Genomic DNA, 21744 nt, shown 5'->3' on the forward strand with positions numbered 1-21744 from the left:
TCATGTAACCAAGGACCTATAAGTAAATAAAGATGCCAATCAGATATAAGACAATTGTATCATGTTTTAGGGAGTGAGCACACCCCCCTTTAGCACTGGTTAGTAATTGTAAGGTGCACAGCATCCTAAGGCCAACAAAATGTATTCAGCAAAAAAAGGAGGGCTGGAGGTAAAAAAAGTTTGGGGGAAGACCACCCTAAGTCTGACAGATTTAACACCCACTGACACCGGCAAGCATGCATCGTTCTCCATAGTCTCCCTCTTCTTCAGATGCACTGAACAGGGGTCATGCTGCGCCTCACTCCTCGTTGACGGTACCTTCTCCTGCAGGGTTGGTAGGCTCCTTCCCTCTCGTAGGATGCAGGCAGGGAGTCCAGGTGCTCAGGACAGGTGAACAGTTCTTGCAGAAGTGGAAGATTTCAGGTGATGTCACCTCACCTAAGGGAAATTGTCAGGCAGACACCAGGTCTAATTGTACAGCAGTCCTCTAAGTAATATCTGGAGCACTCCCTTCCTTATTGAAAGAGAGCTTGGAACTGTAACAAGTGGGTCCAGTTGCATACAATTCAAGCAGATTGTAGATAGTTGACCCACTATCTCCACATTCAGAACCTGTTTCGGGTGGTTTTCTTTAATGTATCCTCTTCAGGCAGCTCTCCATAGGCCACTTTTGTGTAGAGGGATTCGGCTCAAAGAAGAGTAGTTTCCAGCCTGGAGCACCCACAGTGGAGGCTAAAAGAGTGCAAGCTAATTGCATCTGCCTGTAATCAGCCACACTAAATAGTGATCAGTAGAAAGGCAAAAGGCTGACATCACCTGAGAGGTCCTTTTTACCTTGAACAAAAGAGGGTATGGTGCAACCCTTCACCTTTAACATCTACAAAATGGCAGTGCTACAGGAAGACTGATCAGCAGCTACTTTCAACAAAAGACTTCTGGAATGACAGGAATACACTTCTACTGACTTGGAAAATAATCATACACCATCTTGTAAAAAAAAGGTCAGAGCAGGGCATGAAAAATTGATCCCATAAGCCTTTGTTACTCTGTTTCATTCACCCACACACCATACATGTACCATGCAGGTCACAAACACGCAAAACACGCACTTGGGATGCTAGTGCTAGGATCTGGTTAAGTGCATAGAAGCAGCACTTTACATGAGTGGGCCAGACAGCCTCCATGTGGAAAATTAGTACGGTCTGGTAAACATTATCTGCGCCATCTTGCCCTTTTCCCTTGATGCCACACTTTTTGTCGTGCGCACCCGCCATTTTAGGTGCCTTGATCAGAACAAGCCCTTTTGCATGCCACTTACCCCCAACATAACCCTCCTCCCTCACAAAGCCCGCACTCTGACAACCCCCGCTCGCACATGCCTTGGGTCATAAACCCCTCTTCAGCGCAGCTCTGCCTCAGAACCCCATCCTGTTCCCAGCGCGACACTTCCCTTCATTCCTTTCCTGGTCCCAGGCCCTTTGATGCAAGCCTCTTTTCCTGTGTGCCCGTTTGCCTTCCTCGTTCCCAGGCCACCACCTAAGCTCTGCGGATACTGTTTATTGCCCCCCCCCGTACAGTAGGAAGCTTCCCTCATTGAAGGACCCTCGAGTTGATCAAAGCCCCCTCCCTATGAGATCCGATCAAACCCCCCACATTCCGTGAATCGGCGGAATGTCCAGCTGCGCGATAATCACCACCTGTTGTGACCGGGGTGGGGACTCCTGCTGTATACGTGTGTGGGAACGGGCTGGGAGCGGGGGTTCCGAGAATGTCTTTCCGTATATCAAAGCCTTGCCAAGAATGTGTTGTAGGTAATAAAGCAATAAACCTGTGTATAAGAGGCCAGGCCTCCGAGATGCGGGTAGAGCACCTCATGACGATACCTGCTGTCAGAACTGATGTGTTCTCCTCCGGAGAGAATAAACCTTGTTTCCTGCCTTCCCGTCTCCAGTGCCTGCCTCTTCATTGATTAATAATTCGTGGGTTAAAGAGGCGATACCGCCGGGCAAATATCGATTGTCCCTTGACCTTAGATTTAACAATTGGCGTCCCAAGCGTGGGGCCCATCAGCGACTCGTGGATCCAGTGGGAGAGGTCCTGACGACAGAGTGAACGACTGCAACGATCGGGAGAGCTCTTGCCCAATAGACCCTCGTCTGGCAGCCGATCATCCGAACTTCACTGGTTCCGAACAGACCTCTCCCGAGTGATCTACGGTCCTGACTGGGAACCATCAGGAGTGCTGCGAGGAACACAAAGAAAAGAGGACGATCGGGCGCTGGATTCGGAAGACAAGAAACTGTCCATACGGTCCGGGTAAGGTCGTGTAGACACGACGAAACACGAAATAATTGTTTTGTTCAGAAAATACTAGTATTACTCTTTGTTGACCTATTTGGAGATTCACTGTCTGCACACGAAGAAACAGTAGGCTCTTTTCTCTTTGCAAACAGTGAAGGATAAGTAACGCAGCCAGCGTGCCTATCTTTCTCCCCCACTGATTGTTCATTTGTTCACGAATTGTTTTCGGGAGATTCCCTCTCCCACACTAATTAACGGTTTTTTGACCTCGAACTACTGTTCGCGAATTGTTTTCTGGAGATTCTCTGTCTACAAACAGGAAAGAACAGGTTCCCCTTTGCAGATAGTGAAAGGGTAGAGGACGCAGACCTTTGCGGACCTACTTATTCTCCCCACTGGTCGTTTATTTATTGTTTTGATATTGGTTCATGAGGTATTCACTGCCTGCAAACAACGTAGAATAGAAATATTCTGTCTAGTCTTTGCACACAGTGATAAGATAGGCAGTGCTGACTTTTTGTCCCTCGTTGTGAGCTGTCATGTCTGTCTTCTCCCCACTGGTCGATAGCTGGTTCAGCCCGGACCGTTTATTAGAGGTGGATCATCTAGCTCCGCTGGAAGGCACCCCTAATAAAGACATGTTCATAAACTATGGATTAGTTACCATAGCCTATAGTAAACTGTGGCACAGGTATACCAAAGAAAATCAAGAGAAACAGTGGCCACTGATAGGATCCTTCGATCCTGATAAAATAGAAACGTTAGAAATAGCCCTTCGTGATAATAAGACAACGCCTATTATGCTCGACTGCCTTGGTATGTGGCGCAAAGAAGCAATGCAACGAAAGACAAAAGACGAGGGCAGAGCAGGTAAAGGAACGTATCGACAGGACGACCCCAGGACACAACGTCCCGAAAGTAATCCCCCGACACTACGCACAGGACGGCCAGACTTAGGGCAAAACCAATGTGCTTTTTGTAGATATGCCGGACACTGGAAAGCCCAATGCCCGACTCTACTGAACGTGAGTAGGAGCAGAGGACCGACAGGAATAACAGGCCGGCAGAAAGGGAAAAGGCGCGAGACAAAGATGAATCAGACTGACATGGACAGGCCAGATAGAACCACCACGTTCGATTATGCCCGATGGCACAGATTTCGCCAGGCCGATTTCAGCGACATGTTCGAGTCCTCATAGATCAAACAATGATAAGACGGGAAAACCCAGTCTAGCTCTAAATTGACAGACGACAAACCCCGAAGAAACCCGAAAGAATAATGTACACACATGATCAAGCAACCTTACGTTTAGCCAAGTAGGGAAAAGTTTAGGGTATTTCGAGGTAAGGGTTACACAAGTATCCTTCGCCAAGAGGACTAGGGATATTGCCAATGTCTGAAAACCTACTGCCTCCTTTCTTCCGCATCCTTATAGGCATATAACTAAAGCCTGCCCCATTGCTCTAACAAAAAGTATGCGCAGCATATAGAAATAAGATAATTATAGCCAATAACTGTTTTATGTTTGTCTTGGGTCTTTTTATATAATGTTTGTACTGTCTTCCCGTCTGAGTTTGTGTGTACGTGATGCATGAATCTGCGTCATCCCTCTGCCTGTGTTACCGTGTTACTTAAACTTCTGTTGACAGAAGCTTTAGCATGAAACAACCTGGAAAGAAAGGAATGGGAAAACGAAATCCGTAGGTCACTGATGAACTTGAACTTTTATTTAACATGACGAACAAGAAACAAATAACAGTACGTAATAATAACACCTATCAATGCCCTAACAACAGAAAACGTTTGAAACAAGAATGGTAAACTAGAAAATGAAAGTCAGCAGAACACTCGCCCCCCCCATTCTGGAACCTTCCAAAGTAGGGCAGGGTTACGGCTACGCCCAGCCGGCAGCAACCCATATAAGGCGGGTCCTGCTGCCAACAGCCGGCCAGGAAATCGTAACATAGGGTGGAGCCGGAGGAGAGACAAGGGCCAGCGGGACCCAGCCAAGGGATCACCTTGACCACACCGGAGAGTTGTAGGGGGGGGAATGTCTATGTCCTCGACCCCCCTCTCCCTCTCTCCCCCAGTCCGGCCACGGTGGCACGTGACAGTTGCAGATAGTCCCGCCACATGCTCCCCCGGTCCGGCCACCCATGGCCGGGGACTGGGGCCAACTGGATCCGGCTGCAGCCGATGAGCCAAGGAACCCGTTCATGGGGCCAGAGCAAGGGGCGTCCGGCCGACATCCACCGGAAGCCCGGCCCAGAGACGGACGGGACATTTTTCCTTTTCTCTTCCGTAATGGCAGCGACAACGCGCCAGGCGACACTTCTTTCTTTTCTCCTCCGTAATGGCGGCAGCAACACGCCAGGCGCCACTTCTTTCTTGAATAATGGCCGCGACAACTCTGGAGGGGGGATGTCTTGTACATACCTCCGCGAAAATTAGTCCAGGTCGGGCTGGGAGGGAGAGGCGACGCGGACGAGCCTCTCCCACCTCCACGGATAGGAGGTTTCCCAGCCCCCGGCCCAGCGCCGAACTCCTCCAGCCAGGCGGTGGTGCCAATACCTGCGTAGCACCGAACATACCATGGTGGCGCCCCAGTACTTGCGCAGCACCGAACATGCAACGGTGCCGATACTTGCGCAGCACCGAACATGCAACGGCTGCGCCAATACTTGCACAGCACCGAACATGCACCGCAGGTGGCCATACTTCCGCAGCACTGGACATGGGTTCACTCCAAAAAGGTCTCCTCCACTCTTGCAGACTCGACGAAGAGCGGCTGCTGCAGGCCTCAAAATGGCGTCTGGGCCCCCTGGAAGGCGGGTCTCGGCCGCTAGAGTAACTGTGAACAGCAATGTAACTCGGGCGCTTGCCCACCGGGGCACGAGCCCCCACCTCCGACAGCACCCACACAGCCTTGAAGATTCTACAAAGGTCCCAGGAGCCCTCGGCCCCTGCAGGCTTCCGGTGAGGAACAACTGCCTTGATCGCTAACGAAATAAGCATGACATAGTCGCTCCTTCTGTTAGCATGAATTCTCGAACTGCCGAAAAGGACTCTGGTCCAACTGCCGGTTGTAGGAAACATTTTTTCCTTGATACTACTTCCGGACTAACCCGGCCCCGCCCAAAATGGCGCCGGTAACAATAGGAACTTACGAACGCCTCGTGGTGTTTTCTTTCGCTAAAAAGACTCGATGTTCCGAGATATGTTATGATCCTTTGTACACTTGACGGAAAAGAGGAAGGATTCACTCGACGAACATGTAAAAGGACCTCGTGAAAAATGTTTTTCAATGTACGATTCATTATGGTATTATCATATTTGACATGTAACCTCGCTTATGACACACTCCCATGGTATACCTATAGGAATTTGATTACAACTAGTCCAACTGTGTTTCCAATTATGAAATAAATGCCCCTTGGTCCCTCAACTATTCGATAGACGTTTTTAGTTCACTGCGAATGAATGAATGAACCTTTTTTAAACATGTTTTTTATCCTACACTTTAGCCCCCCTTCTACTGTACGCACTTTAGCCATTGCCGTATCCGGCCAACCCCGATCACACTGTCCTATCAACATGCTGAACGATTGTGCAAATAAAGGTTTTCGAAACTATGAACGGGTATAGCATGCGTTATTTAAAATGTGGGGTCGGCGGGAGAGTTTTTCTTTTTCTGTGCCCCCTACTCTGCTCTCTCTTTAAGGTTAATAGAAGATGGTCGCCCAGCCCCGGATGGAGGATCGAATCTAAGACACGACACTCTGCCGTCAAATATGCGACTGACTCAGGGACTCGCGCATGGAGAAAGACCTCGATTTCTGGGGTTGGGTAAGGCGAAACTGTGTAAAAAAAAATGGAATATAAAGGATGGGTGAAGTGAAACGATGTAAATGATAGAATATTATAAAGATACGACACTCAAAGGTACTAGGGAACAGAGTTGACCGAAGAGCTGATAAACCTTAGAACATCACAGCGTTGGAAGAGATTTAAGGACCCCGATAGCTAAGTACACCTACCAACTAGAAACCTCGCGCTAAGTGCTTCTGATTCTCTAACGTTTCCCTACCCACAGCCTATAAGGACACACTGCCCCCCCCCCCCTTGGCTCCAGAAACCACAACCCCAGGGATTCTATCTCGAGGAGATAAGGCGAGTATGAGGTAAGTAAAAGACCTTCGTACCCGTGCTTTTGATATGCTCGAATGTTGTCCCCCTCCCCTCCCCTCTTTTTTCCTCCCCCCCCTGCAGGCCACATCGGAATCACGACCAAGGTATGGTGAAGATCTGAAGCCTCGCCACGTCTGATACACGAAGCGGACTAACACTGCCTGGTGGCACCTAAACACACACACAAACTGCTCTTGTACCAAAAGAGCCAATAAATTGTATGACATGATGAAAGCGATCACCCTTAATCCGTGTTGCGTGAATGGACGCCTGTCACGTATGTCCGAAACTATGAGATGATGTTTGTGTATGACTGACGCGTTGACTTAACTGGTTAAAGGACCGAGAATGCAAGAAATGCGACACAATGGTGCCCTTTTTACTCGATGTATGTCCCCTGTACCCGGCCTAATGCTCGTCCATCCCAAACTGCATGCTTTCAAAATTCTAACACAGACCCGTAATGTCTTATGTTATATAACGCGCTGAATAGCCTATCTTAATGCACGGCCACTCCCCATGTCGCACGTGTACTATTTAGCCTGTTGTTGCACATCTCTCTTTTTCTCTCTCTCTCTCTCTCTCTCTCTCTCTCTCTCTCTCTCTCTCTCTCTCTCTCTCGCTCTTCCGAACGACTAGCACCTAAATTGGCAAATCGCCACCCCTAGTGCACCACCCAATTGGCTCCAAATACCACAAGTATTTGCTCAAAATTTATCCTAAATAAAAAATCACCCTGACGCCGTGTCACTACCTCTCCTTTCTGCTAAAAATTGATGAAACCGAGATTTGGCCATTAGGGAAAGGACAGGTAAGACGACTGAGGTTCCCTAATCTGACCCGAAATAAGGGAACTACATGTCAACGGCTCCTGTGTTATAAAAAGATGCCTCAGATAACGCGACCTTCCCCGTCCCGAATTGTCGCAATACCCAAACAGAAAAGGTGATCGAAACATCCTCATGTTCCCGGAACGCCCCCTGTTTCGTATCAGCTGCCCCAGACAAGGGTTATAAAACTGTCCCTCACCCCCGGTCATAAGAGATGGGTCTACTCACGCCCTTATCACAGTTTTCCATGTCCCTAGTTGTTTCCCATAAGACCCCTGTCTTTTCTAATTAAGTAGTCAGGCCGTAAGAGGCTACGCAGGAACCAGAATGATGTTTTACAAAGTTAAAGATTAGACCAAAGCGAAGAAATCATTGCAATGAACCCTGTTGAAAGCGAAAATGTTTAGGCAGGATGCATTGATAGAATGAAAAATGTTTAGCCTATGTTCGTCCCTCAGCAAGATACCTGTCAGACCATGGTGATAGCCCACAGCACCCTTTTTTAATATAAAGCCCTGGAGAACGGTATAGCTTCGTAAGGCTAGTATTAAGAAGGTGGGTCTCCGTCAGAAGAACTGACGTAACTGTATTGAAATAAAAGGTGCCAGATCTCGTCCCACGATCAATAAACACCAAAGAAATAGCAGTGAAGGAAAGTTATAGTAAATCCAGCAGGCCCATCATCAATCATTTATATGTTAGTTGCGAACCCTAATGTAACGGACGTTTCCATTTTTGCCTGGAGCTGGGAGAGAAATAGACTTATGTGATTACCTTCTTCTGCCAATTCTCTAAAGACTGTCTTTTCAAACTCATTTAAGGGTACGACTGTCGGAGGAAAGAAGGACCGGATGTGGGAGCACGTGGCCTGACTACAGATCGTGGAACATCTGCGACATTGGCCAAGGCGAGACCGCGACAGAAAGGAGTTGCAGGACGAGGCACTGTTTCCGTCAAAGTGAGAGGAAGGGGCTGACCTGATGCCCCTGCTCAACGTTCAACGTGTGCCGAAAAGTCCCCGCTCTCTGAACTCGGTCATGAGCCCGCCTACCTGAAATTTCCGCCCCCCTGATCTGTTCCCGATTTGGCCCAGCTCCATCCCCCCCCCCCCTTTTTCTCCGACCTACCCTATGGACTACACACTCTTCTTCCATCTGAACCTTTTTGACAATCAACTCAAAGGACACAGGGCGAAAATGACCTCTTTGACCAGAAACGCGAGGAAAAGGTCGTGCCCTGCAACGCGGGACCTAGAATAGAGCTGGACCCGTAGCTCCACCGCCGGTGCTCCACAGCGCCAACAAAAGACGACAAAGAGTGCTGAGAACTCATTAACCTCGAACATTGACGCCCTCAATTATCGCTTCTACTACGTCTCATTTCTCTCCCAGCCACCATTGTATTAATTATGCTCCAACCAAACATGAACAGAACTCACATATGTAATGACCTATCAATTTACATTCCGAACGACTATAAGCAGCTATGAAATGTACCCAATGCTCTCACTACAGAATCATCTTTGTCTGTTATTGCATTACTATGGCTTTCCTGCAAACGAGTTTTTATCGATAGACCCGCCTCCTAAAATGAAAGATTTTAAAATGTAATGTTTATAACTCCTTCACCTGGGTATCTACTCCTTTTCCTATGACCACCCCAGTCGACATGAATTGGAAATAGGCCAGCAAGATGTCTTGGATATGTTAAAGGGAGGACTGTGGAAAATTAGTACGGTCTGGTAAACATTATCTGCGCCATCTTGCCCTTTTCCCTTGATGCCACACTTTTTGTCGTGCGCACCCGCCATTTTAGGTGCCTTGATCAGAACAAGCCCTTTTGCATGCCACTGACCCCCAGCATAGCCCTCCTCCCTCACAAAGCCCGCACTCTGACAACCCCCGCTCGCACATGGCTTGGGTCATAAACCCCTCTTCAGCGCAGCTCTGCCTCAGAACCCCATCCTGTTCCCAGCGCGACACTTCCCTTCATTCCTTTCCTGGTCCCAGGCCCTTTGATGCAAGCCTCTTTTCCTGTGTGCCCGTTTGCCTTCCTCGTTCCCAGGCCACCACCTAAGCTCTGCGGATACTGTTTATTGCCCCCCCCCCCGTACAGTAGGAAGCTTCCCTCATTGAAGGACCCTCGAGTTGATCAAAGCCCCCTCCCTATGAGATCCGATCAAACCCCCCACATTCCGTGAATCGGCGGAATGTCCAGCTGCGCGATAATCACCACCTGTTGTGACCGGGGTGGGGACTCCTGCTGTATACGTGTGTGGGAACGGGCTGGGAGCGGGGGTTCCGAGAATGTCTTTCCGTATATCAAAGCCTTGCCAAGAATGTGTTGTAGGTAATAAAGCAATAAACCTGTGTATAAGAGGCCAGGCCTCCGAGATGCGGGTAGAGCACCTCATGACGATACCTGCTGTCAGAACTGATGTGTTCTCCTCCGGAGAGAATAAACCTTGTTTCCTGCCTTCCCGTCTCCAGTGCCTGCCTCTTCATTGATTAATAATTCGTGGGTTAAAGAGGCGATACCGCCGGGCAAATATCGATTGTCCCTTGACCTTAGATTTAACATCCACTCTAGTGACACAGATTAAAGGTCTGCCCACAACTATGGATTAATAAAACACTGTACGCTGCCACCATCCTTCCATGAACTAGACGCATGACAAGGACGATAGGCCACAGTTTATATAATGTCAGTGTGCCCCTCCAGATCACAGGATAGACCCAGGATCTCACACATGTCAAGGAACACGCGTACACCTCTGCGCATATACTAGAGTAGTGTCAGGCTTGAAGCAAAAATCAAAATATAGTATACCAGAAACACACAGCCAGGCACTCAGGGGAATATGACTGTACTGAATACAGGGGGAATTCCGGTCCTAACATGGCTTTATTCCCACAGTATCATGGGTGGGGTCAGTTTTCTTCTCTTGTCATCAGTCTCATTCAAAAAGAGGCATTTATTGCATGAGCTGATTCAAGTGTAAATCGATTATGCAGTTTGAGCTTGTTTCTAAGCATGCTGGATCTTTTGAACACAGCTCTTGCTTTTTTTTTAATGAGCCGATTCATAAGGCATTCATACATTTTTCACGTGATAGCTCTGACTGTGTTGACTCAATGCTCTTTTGAAACTTAGGGGCCGATTATGATGGCGGACGGACCTGAGTCCGTCCGCCACCATAGAGTAGGAGGGAACCTCCGCATGGCCTGCGGAGTTCCCTCCTGTGCAATTAGGATGTGACCGCCACCCTGGCGGTCACATCCTCTATTTTTACCATTGCGGCGGGTGCAGCTTCAAGCTGCATCCGCCGCAATGGTAAAAATGCATACATTGCATTTGTATGCAGTAAGTGGCAGGCACCATGCGGTGCCTGCCGATTACTGCATACAAATGCAGGGGGGTACCATAGGTACCCCCCATGTGCACCCCCCACCCCCTCTTCACCTAGGGGGCCCGCAACGGGCCCCCGCAGTGAAGTTACACATGCTCTTCCACGGCGGAAAACCCGCCGCGGAAAAGCATTTTTTAAAGCCCTTCCTAATATGGCGGACGGTGTCTGAGAGACACCGCCACCATATTAGAGCTTTTCCGCCGCGGTTGTAAGCCAACCGCGGCAGAAAAGCTGCGGACGGAAACCAGGACCCACCAGCCATCCTAATGTGGCGGTGGGTCTTTGGTGAGTCCGCAGCGGTTTTTCCGCATCCTCCGGGCCAGCGGTGGCTTCCGCCGGCCCGGAGGATGCGGAAAAACCGCAATCATAATAGGCCCCTTAGTGTGGACTTGTTCAAATAATCTGAGGTTCAATTGGTTGGCCCTGTGCACTTCCTTGGCCTGCTCGTCTACTCACACTGACCTAGAGGAGTTAAACGTAAACCACATAGTTTTCATTTTGTAATGAGTGGAAATTGCTTGAACCTCCTATGAGCGAGTAGGAATAGTGTGCATGTAATGTTTTGTGTTTGATATTTGGAATTGTGACTTTGGTCTTGGTGGTTCTCGCGGTTCCCCTTGGATTCCATCCATTATTAAAAATACTGGATGGATCCAAGGGAAACCTGAGATGCCAAAGACCTGGTTGAGCCAGTAATCACCAGACATTTGAAAAAGGAGCCAGGTATCACCAGTGCACAGGCGAGAGCTGACACCAGACCAGCCACGAGCAGCGCATCACAAAAGAGTTTCATGAAGATTTGCAGAGGTCAGAGAGGCAATGCAGAGATCTGGGGGCTTCCCAAGTTACTTTGGTGAATAGATTGGTAAAACCAACCTGGGTGGCGCAAGAGGCTCTCAAGGTATATCGGAAGGTAGGTTAAGTGGGTACTAAGCACGACTCGGTGGGCACACCCAAATAAGTATGCTTCAGAGAAAGTGAGGATGGGTAAGAACTGTAGTCAACTTGTGGTCACCAATGCAAAGGAATGGAGAATAAGTGATGGTGTGAGTAAATCCTAGCCTCTGGGACCCATCTATTCACAGCCACACACAGCGCCTCTTTTTCAGAGTCCACATATCACAAAATAATGAAGATTGGAAATGTTAATGCAGGAAAGGGAGAAAGCGGAGTTATATACGCTACTAACAACCCATCCTTCTGTACTGGTGCATTTCATCCTCAGATCACATCCTTATGCTAACCATATGTTTGCTAGAGATAAAAAAAGCATGTGATTTGCATGTGATTTCCCAGAGCGTTTGCCACATATGTATTTATCCTTGAAACAGCCTATTCATAATTTACCGCAACGTTTGTGGCGTTTGTAGTTGGCGCAGACCTAGCCCGCAGCCAAGGCCCTGCCGCCGACAGCTTTGATGGCGGATTCCAGATAGTCCAGCGCTGCAGCTGTACTCACCGTTTGGTACTTTGATGCCAGCTGAACCAGATGGGAGACGTTGGACACAAATGTGGTGCCAGGAGTGATGTGACGTTTTTTAGCAGCCAGAGTAACAGCTTTCGTTATGTCTGGGGGGCAACTGGTTTCTTCTGCGCGCTGGGCTGGGGGGACCTGCTGTTCAAATGTGTCTTCTGGCGCTGTCACGGCAGGGAGGCTCCAATCTGCAGCAAAAGGGACACACAGAGACGTGATCAACATTTAAAAACATGTTAGCATAAAGTACCCTCACTCTGTTTTGAGAAAAGATGCTCTTGATTTCCTAGAGGAACTAAAAGATGGCATGACCAAATCTTAGGACAAAGCGCTCGGTCGCCTTTTGTAGCTTTCTAATGTATTGTTCTTGCTCCTTGTGAAGCGCTCTAGTGCCTTGTGACTAATCGGCGCTATGCAAATAATATAACCAAATGAATAGATACAAAAGTTCGAAGCATCCACGGCCTTGTTCCGAGTCAACAAAGAAAAGAGATGCAAGTGCTGACGGCTCGTAGCAGCGAGGCAAGAACTTCAGTGAAAAAGCCATTTGATAGTATAACCGTTTTATACATTGTCAATCGCTTTTACTTTTACTGGCTGGTATAAAATAGGTAAAACAGGAAATATTGCCTTCTGTTTGAGCTGCAAGCCTGCGGCATTTCCGTTGAGCAGTACTAGCGCTGTGTCTGCTGCTTCTGTAAATGTCCTTTAGATCCGTTCGCTAAAGGAATGGGGTTTTGACCTCTTGACCTTGAAATTAGACTTACAATATCATTGAAATGAACGGATAAGCAGTCAGTACGAGGCAAACCGATATAAAACAATACCCTTTAGGTAGCAAGGGTACATGAAGTTATGCTATACTGCACTTACAGAGTTCAACCACCCTAAAGCTTCTAGGTACTAGGGTAAAGGACAATACATCACCCATGGTCACACCTGAGAGAAGAGGAGAAGGCAACACACGCATCCTGATGGGACAGCAGAATATGTAAATCACATTCAGTGAGGATGACAAACATATTGACTTGATTCCTCAGCCGATAAGTACCTTTATAGGTATTCCGAGCCTCCGCTTTGTGTCAGAAGGTGTAGGGTTTAATGTTTCCCTCTCACGTGCTTTTCGCTATTCAAGGGCCTTTTAGATACATTGGACCTAATCTGAAAAGCGCATGGAGTACGTGAAAGAATCCTCCTGTAGTACTGCTTTAAGTACTCTTACTTTTGTGAATCCATCCTCATTTTACCTAAGCAGACTTTATTGAAACCAGACATGCACTAATTTGAAAACATATATGTATACTTTTCTTACATTTTATGTTTTAACTCTGCCAGATTTGTTAATTAATGATCTTCTGCGTCTTCTTTTCATTTTTATTGTACGGATCACTTCAGTTAGGCTCCCCTCAACTTTGCCTGAGGGAAGTGCTTTTTGTAGACAAGAGCACGGTTACAAAATAGTATTTAATTGGTGGAAACCAAAAGAGAAAGCCATCTTTTATTTCCACCTTTAATAGATCTTCTGGCTACCATTTCAAAGTTTGAAAAAGGTCCCCCGAAGAGTTTAGCTAGATAGGCTTTTTGATCGGTGTTAGACCTGACATCATTGGCGTGAGTCTCCCTTCCATTTTGACATATTGCCTCCTCTGTTTTGATATGTTTTTGCTGGTTTTATGCTTTGGGCACTGTGCCACTGCTAATCAGTGCCACAGTGCAAGTTCTCCCTATGTTAAATGAATGTACTAATTGGTTATTCCATGATTGGATTATTTGATTTACCTGTCAGCCCCTAGTACAGTGCATCATGTGTGCCCAGGGCTTGTAAATCAAATGCTGCTGGTGGGCTTGCAGCACTGGTTGTGCCACCCACAGAAGCAGCTTGTAAAGTATGTCTCAGGTCTGCCATTGCAAGGCCTATGTGCAGTTTAGCACTGCTATGTCGACTTGGCCAAGTGCACCCACTTGCCAGTCCCTAAACCTTCCCTTGGCTTCATATCAGACACCCCTATGGTAGGCCCAAGGGCGGGGTGCATTGTAAGTATAAGGTAGGACATGATCTGTTGTGTGTAGCAAGTTCTAATAGTGAATTACAGCCATTTTCGTTTTTCACTATTGAAGGCTACTTGTTCTCATAGGCCAGAATGGGTAGTTAGATTATTACATTCTTATAATCCTAACTGACTCAGGGAACATGGTAGAAATTCAAATTTAGCATCCCTGAACTCAGAATGATAAAATACATCTTTTAGTAAAGTTGATTTTAATATTCTGTGTTTGAAAATACCACTTTTAGAAAGTAGGTATTTTCTTGCCTAACTATCCATGCCTGCCTCTGCTGGGTTGTGTATTCCTTGTCTGGGTTTGTCAGTGACAGGGCTGAGGGATTCCAGGAGACAGGCTGGGGCAGCCCAGTGGTGCATAGAGAGATCTGAATCTAGATGGGAGGGAGGAGTTGGACCTGGGACCTGAATAGGGCTGGGCCTTCCCTCTACAATGCTGGCTCCACCTCCTATGGCTTGTCCGATATCTCTGCCCTGCACTGTGAAAGGAGAGGAGGAATCATGTCAACAGAGTGCTCAAGAGCTGTATCTTCCCTCCCCTGTGCTGGCTCCACCTCCTGTGTGGCGGCTGATTTCTCTGCCATGCACAGTGAAAGGAAGAAGAGAGTTATGTAAACAAAGTGCTCAGGAACTCGTTTGGACTAGGCAGAGGCCTCTCTGCCTTCAGAGAACAAAGGATTTTGGGGTATAAATATTGAGACCCTGATCCCAAGAAATTAGATCACTTCTGGAACAAGAAACCTTTCTGCCAAGGAGAACAACCAAGGAAGCTGCAGGAGTTTGGACTGCCCCTCTGCCAGTGTGCTTTTTGCTGGGTTGACCTGCAGTGGTTGCTTCATTGCCAAGGGAAAGGAGAAGGAACTTTGTAAGGACTTTCATCTACAGAATATTCTCCAAGGGCTTGAACTGTGCTTGCCTCCTGCTGAAGTCTCAGGGACAAAAGACTTCACCTCCAGCTCCCTCCTGAATTTCCTTGCTGGGAATTCTGACTCCAGACACTTGCAAGCCGCTGGGAGCTGGAAACGCGATGCATCGAGAAGAAGCGTGTCGCCGCCGCACCTGAAATTATAACATCGCCGGAGAAGCGAGCCTTCGCCGCATCTCCCTGGAAGCGTGTGTTCTTCGAAGCTGTCTGCTGTCGCATCACCGGAGAAGCGTGATGCCATCGTGAGAGTCGCCATTGCATCACCGGAGAAGCGTGTCGCAGGGCCTGTCGCGGCTTCAAAGTACAGAGTCGTCGCAAGGCTGCCAGGGAGTCATCGCATCGCCGCATCAAGGGTGCCATCTTCTCGCATCGCAACCGGATCATCGCATCGCATCAAGGCGCCATCTTGCGCACCGCAACGGGCCCGCAGGCCGAGAACCTACGCATCACCTCCGCACCGGTAAGGCTCACGATGAGTCCCCTACTCTGCGCAAGCATTGAGGAAGGACGTAACCGTTCCCCCGGGTCACGGAACCGACGCATCACCCCTTTTGCGAGCCTTTTTTTTACTTTGCCTTACGTTTCCGGGTACTTTGTTGAGAACTTTGTCGCATTTACCAACAACTTGAACTAAGAGACTTTAATCATCTTTTAAGTAATCTTAAGTGTAGTAGTGTGGATTTTTGTTGTTTGTGGTCTTGTGTTAAGTCTATATAAAGAATACTTATTTTTTATAAAACCTGTGTTGTGTTCATCTGTAGGGTTTTCACTGTATTACTGTGCATATTCACAAATACTTAACACACTGTCTCTGAGATATGCCTGTCTGCTCGTGCCAAGCTACCAAGGGGGTGAGCAGGGGTTATTAAGGAGTGTAATCCCCTTATCCTGACTAAGAAGTAAGGGTCCCTATTTGGACAAAGGTGAATACCATTGCCAACTAGAGACCCCCAGATCTAACAATCGGTCAATGTGACAGAAGTAAAAACATCAACAGTAAATTACAACGTAGTTTATTTGCGGAAAAATGCAGGCCCATTTCATGAGTCATAGGTGTTTGGCAGGCAGTAGAATATAGCTTTTTTTTACCCCGCAGTAGATTGACCCCAATTCTCACTGGGCGCTCGCGCCACAGGATGGCTTTGACTGAGGCAATGCCGTCGGGACTTAGGAATATAGGTTGTTCTTATTGCCATAGCACCCTGTGGGTGATCCATCCCATGGCGGAAGAGGCACTGACAGTGACTGGCAGCATGCACTGCAACAGAAGTGATAGGTTTATGCCATTAATGCCACACTCTTCAGTTGGTATAGACCTTGTTTCATGATTGCTTCATGGAAGAGCATGAGGTAATTGCATTGCAGAAAGCTCAGAGCGGAGGACTGTAGGCACAACACTGCTAACTCTTCCCCTGCAGAGACTGACACCTGCCAGGCACTGCTGGGGTCCGCACCTATATTCATGGATGGGCAGCACCACAGACAAGGGTTCCGCTGCACCCCAAACAGGTGATGGAGCTCAAGGGAAACAGGATGGTGGGGGAAATCCAGGAGCAGGGCCCTCTGGAAGTACCCACCAGCAGCCTACCAGCCAAAACCTATGTACAGTCATGGAGATATCTGCCAAGCAGGGACATGGGCAGGAGGAATCAGTCATGCAGACGATGGTACGGAATAGGACTCACAGGATGTCTCGCCATGCCAGATTACACATGGAAAAAAAGGTGTGTTCTACATATGAATCCACTGTAGTGTGTGCATCAGTGAATTTCCTGCGCTGCAAAGGACTTGGCTCATTACCAGATGTTATCACTTTGGGTTGGCCCACATGAACTTGAAAACAAAGAGATCACTGCTGAAGCCTCTGTGGACTGCTTAGCAAAATCCTCTAGAGCTATCCAAAGCGGCAACGCCAGATCTCAAAATTCTTTGTCAGATGGTGAAACTTAAGAAGCTCCATCTGACAACAGATCTGTATACGGGTACACTCGGGGAGATTAAAGGAAACAGATGCACTCCTATGTTAAATCATACTTCTGCCACTGAAGCATCTGCCGTAAATCAAGAACTTACTGGTCGAACTGAAGAAATAATGTTCTCACAATCAAACGCTGCACATGTAGACAAGGCATTATATTGTGAAGTTGGGTGTTCCTAGGAGCATTAATCAAGTACACCTCTGAAAGCAATCAGCAGCGGCAGCTGGTAGGTGTTCATGAAGAAAGTTCAAGGAGTCAGTGGTCAATCCAAGACACTTTAGTTACTTGATAAATAATGTCCTTCTTTCTAGTGCCCTACCGGAGAAACATATGAAGACACTATTGCAATGACTGACAACTTTTAGATGAAAGAGTTGTCATTGTTAAATGACGTACGAGAAGGCGGCCATTTTCTTGTCGCTGAGCCTGTTTTCATCCGTTTCTACACGAGACTCAAGGCAATCAGCCTGCATGACTAATTCATGCGGACACTTTGGCACTCAATGTGAAGCTTCACTGTGTCCCCTCGAGCTACTTACTCATGTCACTGCTGTCATTGAAGGTGACGGAGCCTCTTGTCGAGGAGACGACTTCCGGCCAGAGAGCCCCCACGAGGGACTCGAAGAGTTTCACCTTGTCCCCTGTCAGCTGGGGGAACACACAGTGATGGATGGCAGACATGATGGCTCTGTCCTCAAGCGTATGCAGTCGGTTTTCATCAGCGTTCCCAGAGACACCGTCTCCTGCAAATAAAAGATGGTTTCACTTGAAAACGCAGTGCAAACGGACAACAAATGCTAGCTAGGGCTCCACAGTACTGTAAGAACACCCCATTCGCAGCCGCAATGTCATAATGTGAATTCTTGTATTTCAAGCGTGTTGCACTGTGCCAGTATGCCACCTCACAGATGTTTCAGCACACTCTGAAACACTATTTAAAGGATACCCTCATAGCATGTGAAGTTGTACCATGAGACTATCCGGCCGCACCCAATCTTCTGGGGAGCTATTTTAAAAATAAACCATTTCAGGAAGAGGTAAATAAAGAGCTTTACAGTTGATTGAGATGAGACCTGCTGCATAGCACTAGCAGAACTACAGCCCCCTGCACCCTCTCCCCCCAGCAGTCCTGGGATGTATTTGTACCTCTGCTGCAGTCCCCACCTTAACTTACAACTATGTGAGAAGGGCGGAGTCAGAGCCACTAACCAGGTACAGTTCATCCCAAACCTGGAAGGCATAGAAGGCGCAACAATGCCTCGCCCGGGGTAATTAACGCGGTATAAATATAATTAACAAAATTAACAATTGCATGAAGTGTGTTGTAGTACTCTAGGGGAATTCTACTTCAGTTCCAATAAGTTAGGGGGCTACAGCGGAAACAGCCTGGCAGTGAACAGCAGCCAATTAATGTTAACTTTAAAGATATACTTCTCCTGTGAAGTCATAAGTGGTAGGGTAGTCTCATGGGACAAACGCATGCGCCATGAGACTGCCCATTTAGCGCACAGGCCTGCAGAAAATCTAGAGCAGTAAGAAGTTATAGTCACAGCAAACAAAAGGTTGATGGTACTTCAGGGGTTTCAACTGAACAATGAGCAAAGTGCCTCAACACAGCATGCTCAGATGTACTCCTGATTTACAAACAGCCATTGAAAGAGATTTCAGGGCATGAAGCGAAATATTGCGACACGATAGGGCCGATTCACAAAGGCATGCAAGAGTACACACGAGTACTCCTGTCATGCTCTTTAAATACCCTTACATGCCTTAGTGAATTGCCCCAGAATAATTTAAAATGGGAATAAAGTAGAATATTAATATAAAGTTGGTAGAAATAGAGAGGACTCTGCCCTCTTTGCATATTTATTAAAAGTGAAATTGACATTTTTGGGTGACCTCACAAATGTATGTAGAAGTAAGTAAAAGAGTACTCATGTGGTACTAATTCATGTACTCATAAATGCTTTTGGAGAATCAGCGCCATGGCAATAAACCAAAGATTTCTCCTTAGTTCTGGGCAACCCACTGTTTTATATCTTTTATAATGGACCTCGATTATTGTATTATCAGTGATATTTTTAAATTGAATAAAACCATTTTAGGATCTTTTTAAAAAAAAAATAATCATAATGTTTTATATAAGTCGTTTTATATTCTTCAATGTATGACTGTACAATGATGCTAGATGAGGGCCACAGACTGATACAGAATTGATGAGAAGGGTCTATTGTAATGGTCTCGGTGCTGTTTAGGATCTGCACATGCACTTTACAGAGCACGGTCTCATAACAATGTAAAAAAAATGTTTTCTGTTTCTGATGTAATGCACAAGCACTTTACTGAAATTAATTTCTTAGGACTTTCTTTTATCAATGCAAAAGTGTACAGGTGCCTAAACGCTTATTCTGTAGAACGGTTACTCAGAATAGAGTTTTGTGGGATCGCCGAAATGGCCAACTTTTGCTCGTGTACAGGCATTTTATTGAATCTAATTGTTCAAACAATGCAATAGCCTTTAGATCGCCTGTATATCGCTCATGCACTTCATGATTCCCTCATTTAAATGATAATTCTGGGTTAGGGGGCGAGTTAGTGGGACATTTGAGATGACCTTGTAACATGGTTGTAAGTTTATACCTCTAATGTGCTAGTTGGTGCCTCTCCCCGTGCAATGGTTAAGCTACTGTAATGGCTTTGGTGCTGTTTAGGATCTGCATAAGCACTTTATAGAGCACGGTTTCAGAAAAATGTACAAAACTTTTTTGTTTCTGATGTAATGCACAAGCACTTTACCGAATTTAACCCCCTATGATTTTTTTCATATTGTAATAGTGTTCAACTGCCCAATATTTATTCTATAGAACGTTTACTCAGAATAGAGTTTTCTTGGTTTGCCGAAAATGGGTCTGGGTTGTGGGGCAAGCTAGTGGGACATTTGACATGACCATGCAACATGATTGTAAGTTTATACCTTTAATGTGCTAGTTGGAGCCTCTCCCAGTGCAATGGTTATGTTATTGAGTTGAATGTAATGTATTGTTTTTTGTGCTTTCATGGCTATATCGGCCGAAATCAAGTTTTTCTTGATGATGATGATAAACCAAACAATACAAAACTGCAAAGCTAGCTCAAAGATTTGTAAGCTTGCTCCCTTGAGGAAGAAACACACATGTTGAAATCCAAAACAGAGGAGAAGCTGTCGGACAACTTGATGGATTAGTAAGAATTTGTTCACACACTCCAACAGCCGCCTTAAAATGATAAAGGATTAGTTGATACATATCACTATTTACACATTACTAGTCTAATGTAATTAATGAGCATCAGAGGGTAATGTGGTATTGGGAAAGGGGTAATTGAAAGAAACATGTTGTGTTTGAGTTCCTTGGCAGAATGACCCTAATAGAATGTGTGACACAGATCACTATGTTTTTACAGTCATATGACACAGTGTCTTGATACTCTTTTGTGCATATGTGATGCAACAATTATCGCTATTGGTCATGTTCTTAGCTGCCATGGCAATATCTGATACTCACTAGTTATTGTATATAAAAAAACAAGAAATGTAAGAAAGAAAAGTGCTGACAGGAAAGGCCACCAAACCCACACATCTATTCAGTTCAACACCTACTGCTCTATTGTCGCTCAGCATAGGAAATGTCTTTTGATTTTATTACAATTATATGTATAACAGTCGCTGCCGGCATGGTGGAAGGGTCGCAAATATTTAAAAAATAAAATAAAAAAATTACTGTTGAGGCAGGTCCTGCGCCTTCACTGCTGCTCTTCTCCGGACAGAATGACCGCCAGACCCCACTAACCAATCACAATGCTGCAATGCAGTGTTGTGATTAGTAGGCACCCAGGCTCCCCTGACCAATCACTATGCTGTAATGCAGCATTGTGATTGGTTGATAGCGTCCTGGGTGGACGCTCAACCAGGGAATGGGAGCCTGGGCTTGTTCTTCATGCAGGCTGTAATGCAGCCTGCATGGAGAAAGGAGAAAGTGTGCATGACTGGTTTGAGTGGCCCAAGAGGGCTGACCAAATAGTCATAGTCCCCTGCCCTGCTCTGTGGGCAGAGCAGTCCCGCCTGAAAATCAGCAGAACACGTCACGAAGCATAAAATGATAATAAGTAGTCCCCTTTATCGATTTGTCTGTTATTGAGTAAATCACATTTTTCTTCAATCCACTACAACATTTAGCATGAGGCAGGAAATCAGCCCATTTCAGCCACTGGATAGATTCACTGCGATTGATAACATTCTGCCCTTTCACAGTGAGCACATCCACACACAATGTAGTTTCTGACTAATAAACATTGTGTGCTTCTTGAGACCATAACAATATTTTTCATTTTAACAACTGGTTTTCGTAGATTGACAAGGGCCCAGTAGCTTAAGCTACAAAAATGTTTTGCAGAAACCATGACAAAACAAAAGGAGCACTGACAACGCCAAAAAGCCGGAAGCCAGCACAAGACCTATTGGCTTTGCCAATGTTTGCTTTACTTGGCCTTAACTTAACGAAGACTCTTTGTTTTTTAGAAAAATATATATACCCTATACA

At 46.5% G+C, this 21744-nt stretch overlaps 1 protein-coding gene across 1 annotated transcript in view; it reads right to left on the bottom strand.

The window, feature by feature from the left end:
- LOC144822741 (uncharacterized) overlaps positions 1-21744 on the bottom strand; it is a 2085503-nt gene that overhangs the window by 1407590 nt on the left and 656169 nt on the right. Inside the window, exons 47-48 of the mRNA XM_078680596.1 lie at positions 17707-17910; positions 12189-12391 (exon numbers count right to left, since the gene is read on the bottom strand). Of these exons, the coding sequence (XP_078536722.1) occupies positions 12189-12391; positions 17707-17910 (407 nt within the window). The remainder of the gene's footprint in view (positions 1-12188; positions 12392-17706; positions 17911-21744) is intronic.

This window comes from Lissotriton helveticus, chromosome 3_1, assembly GCF_964261635.1.
Source record: "Lissotriton helveticus chromosome 3_1, aLisHel1.1, whole genome shotgun sequence".
NCBI lineage: Eukaryota > Metazoa > Chordata > Amphibia > Caudata > Salamandridae > Lissotriton > Lissotriton helveticus.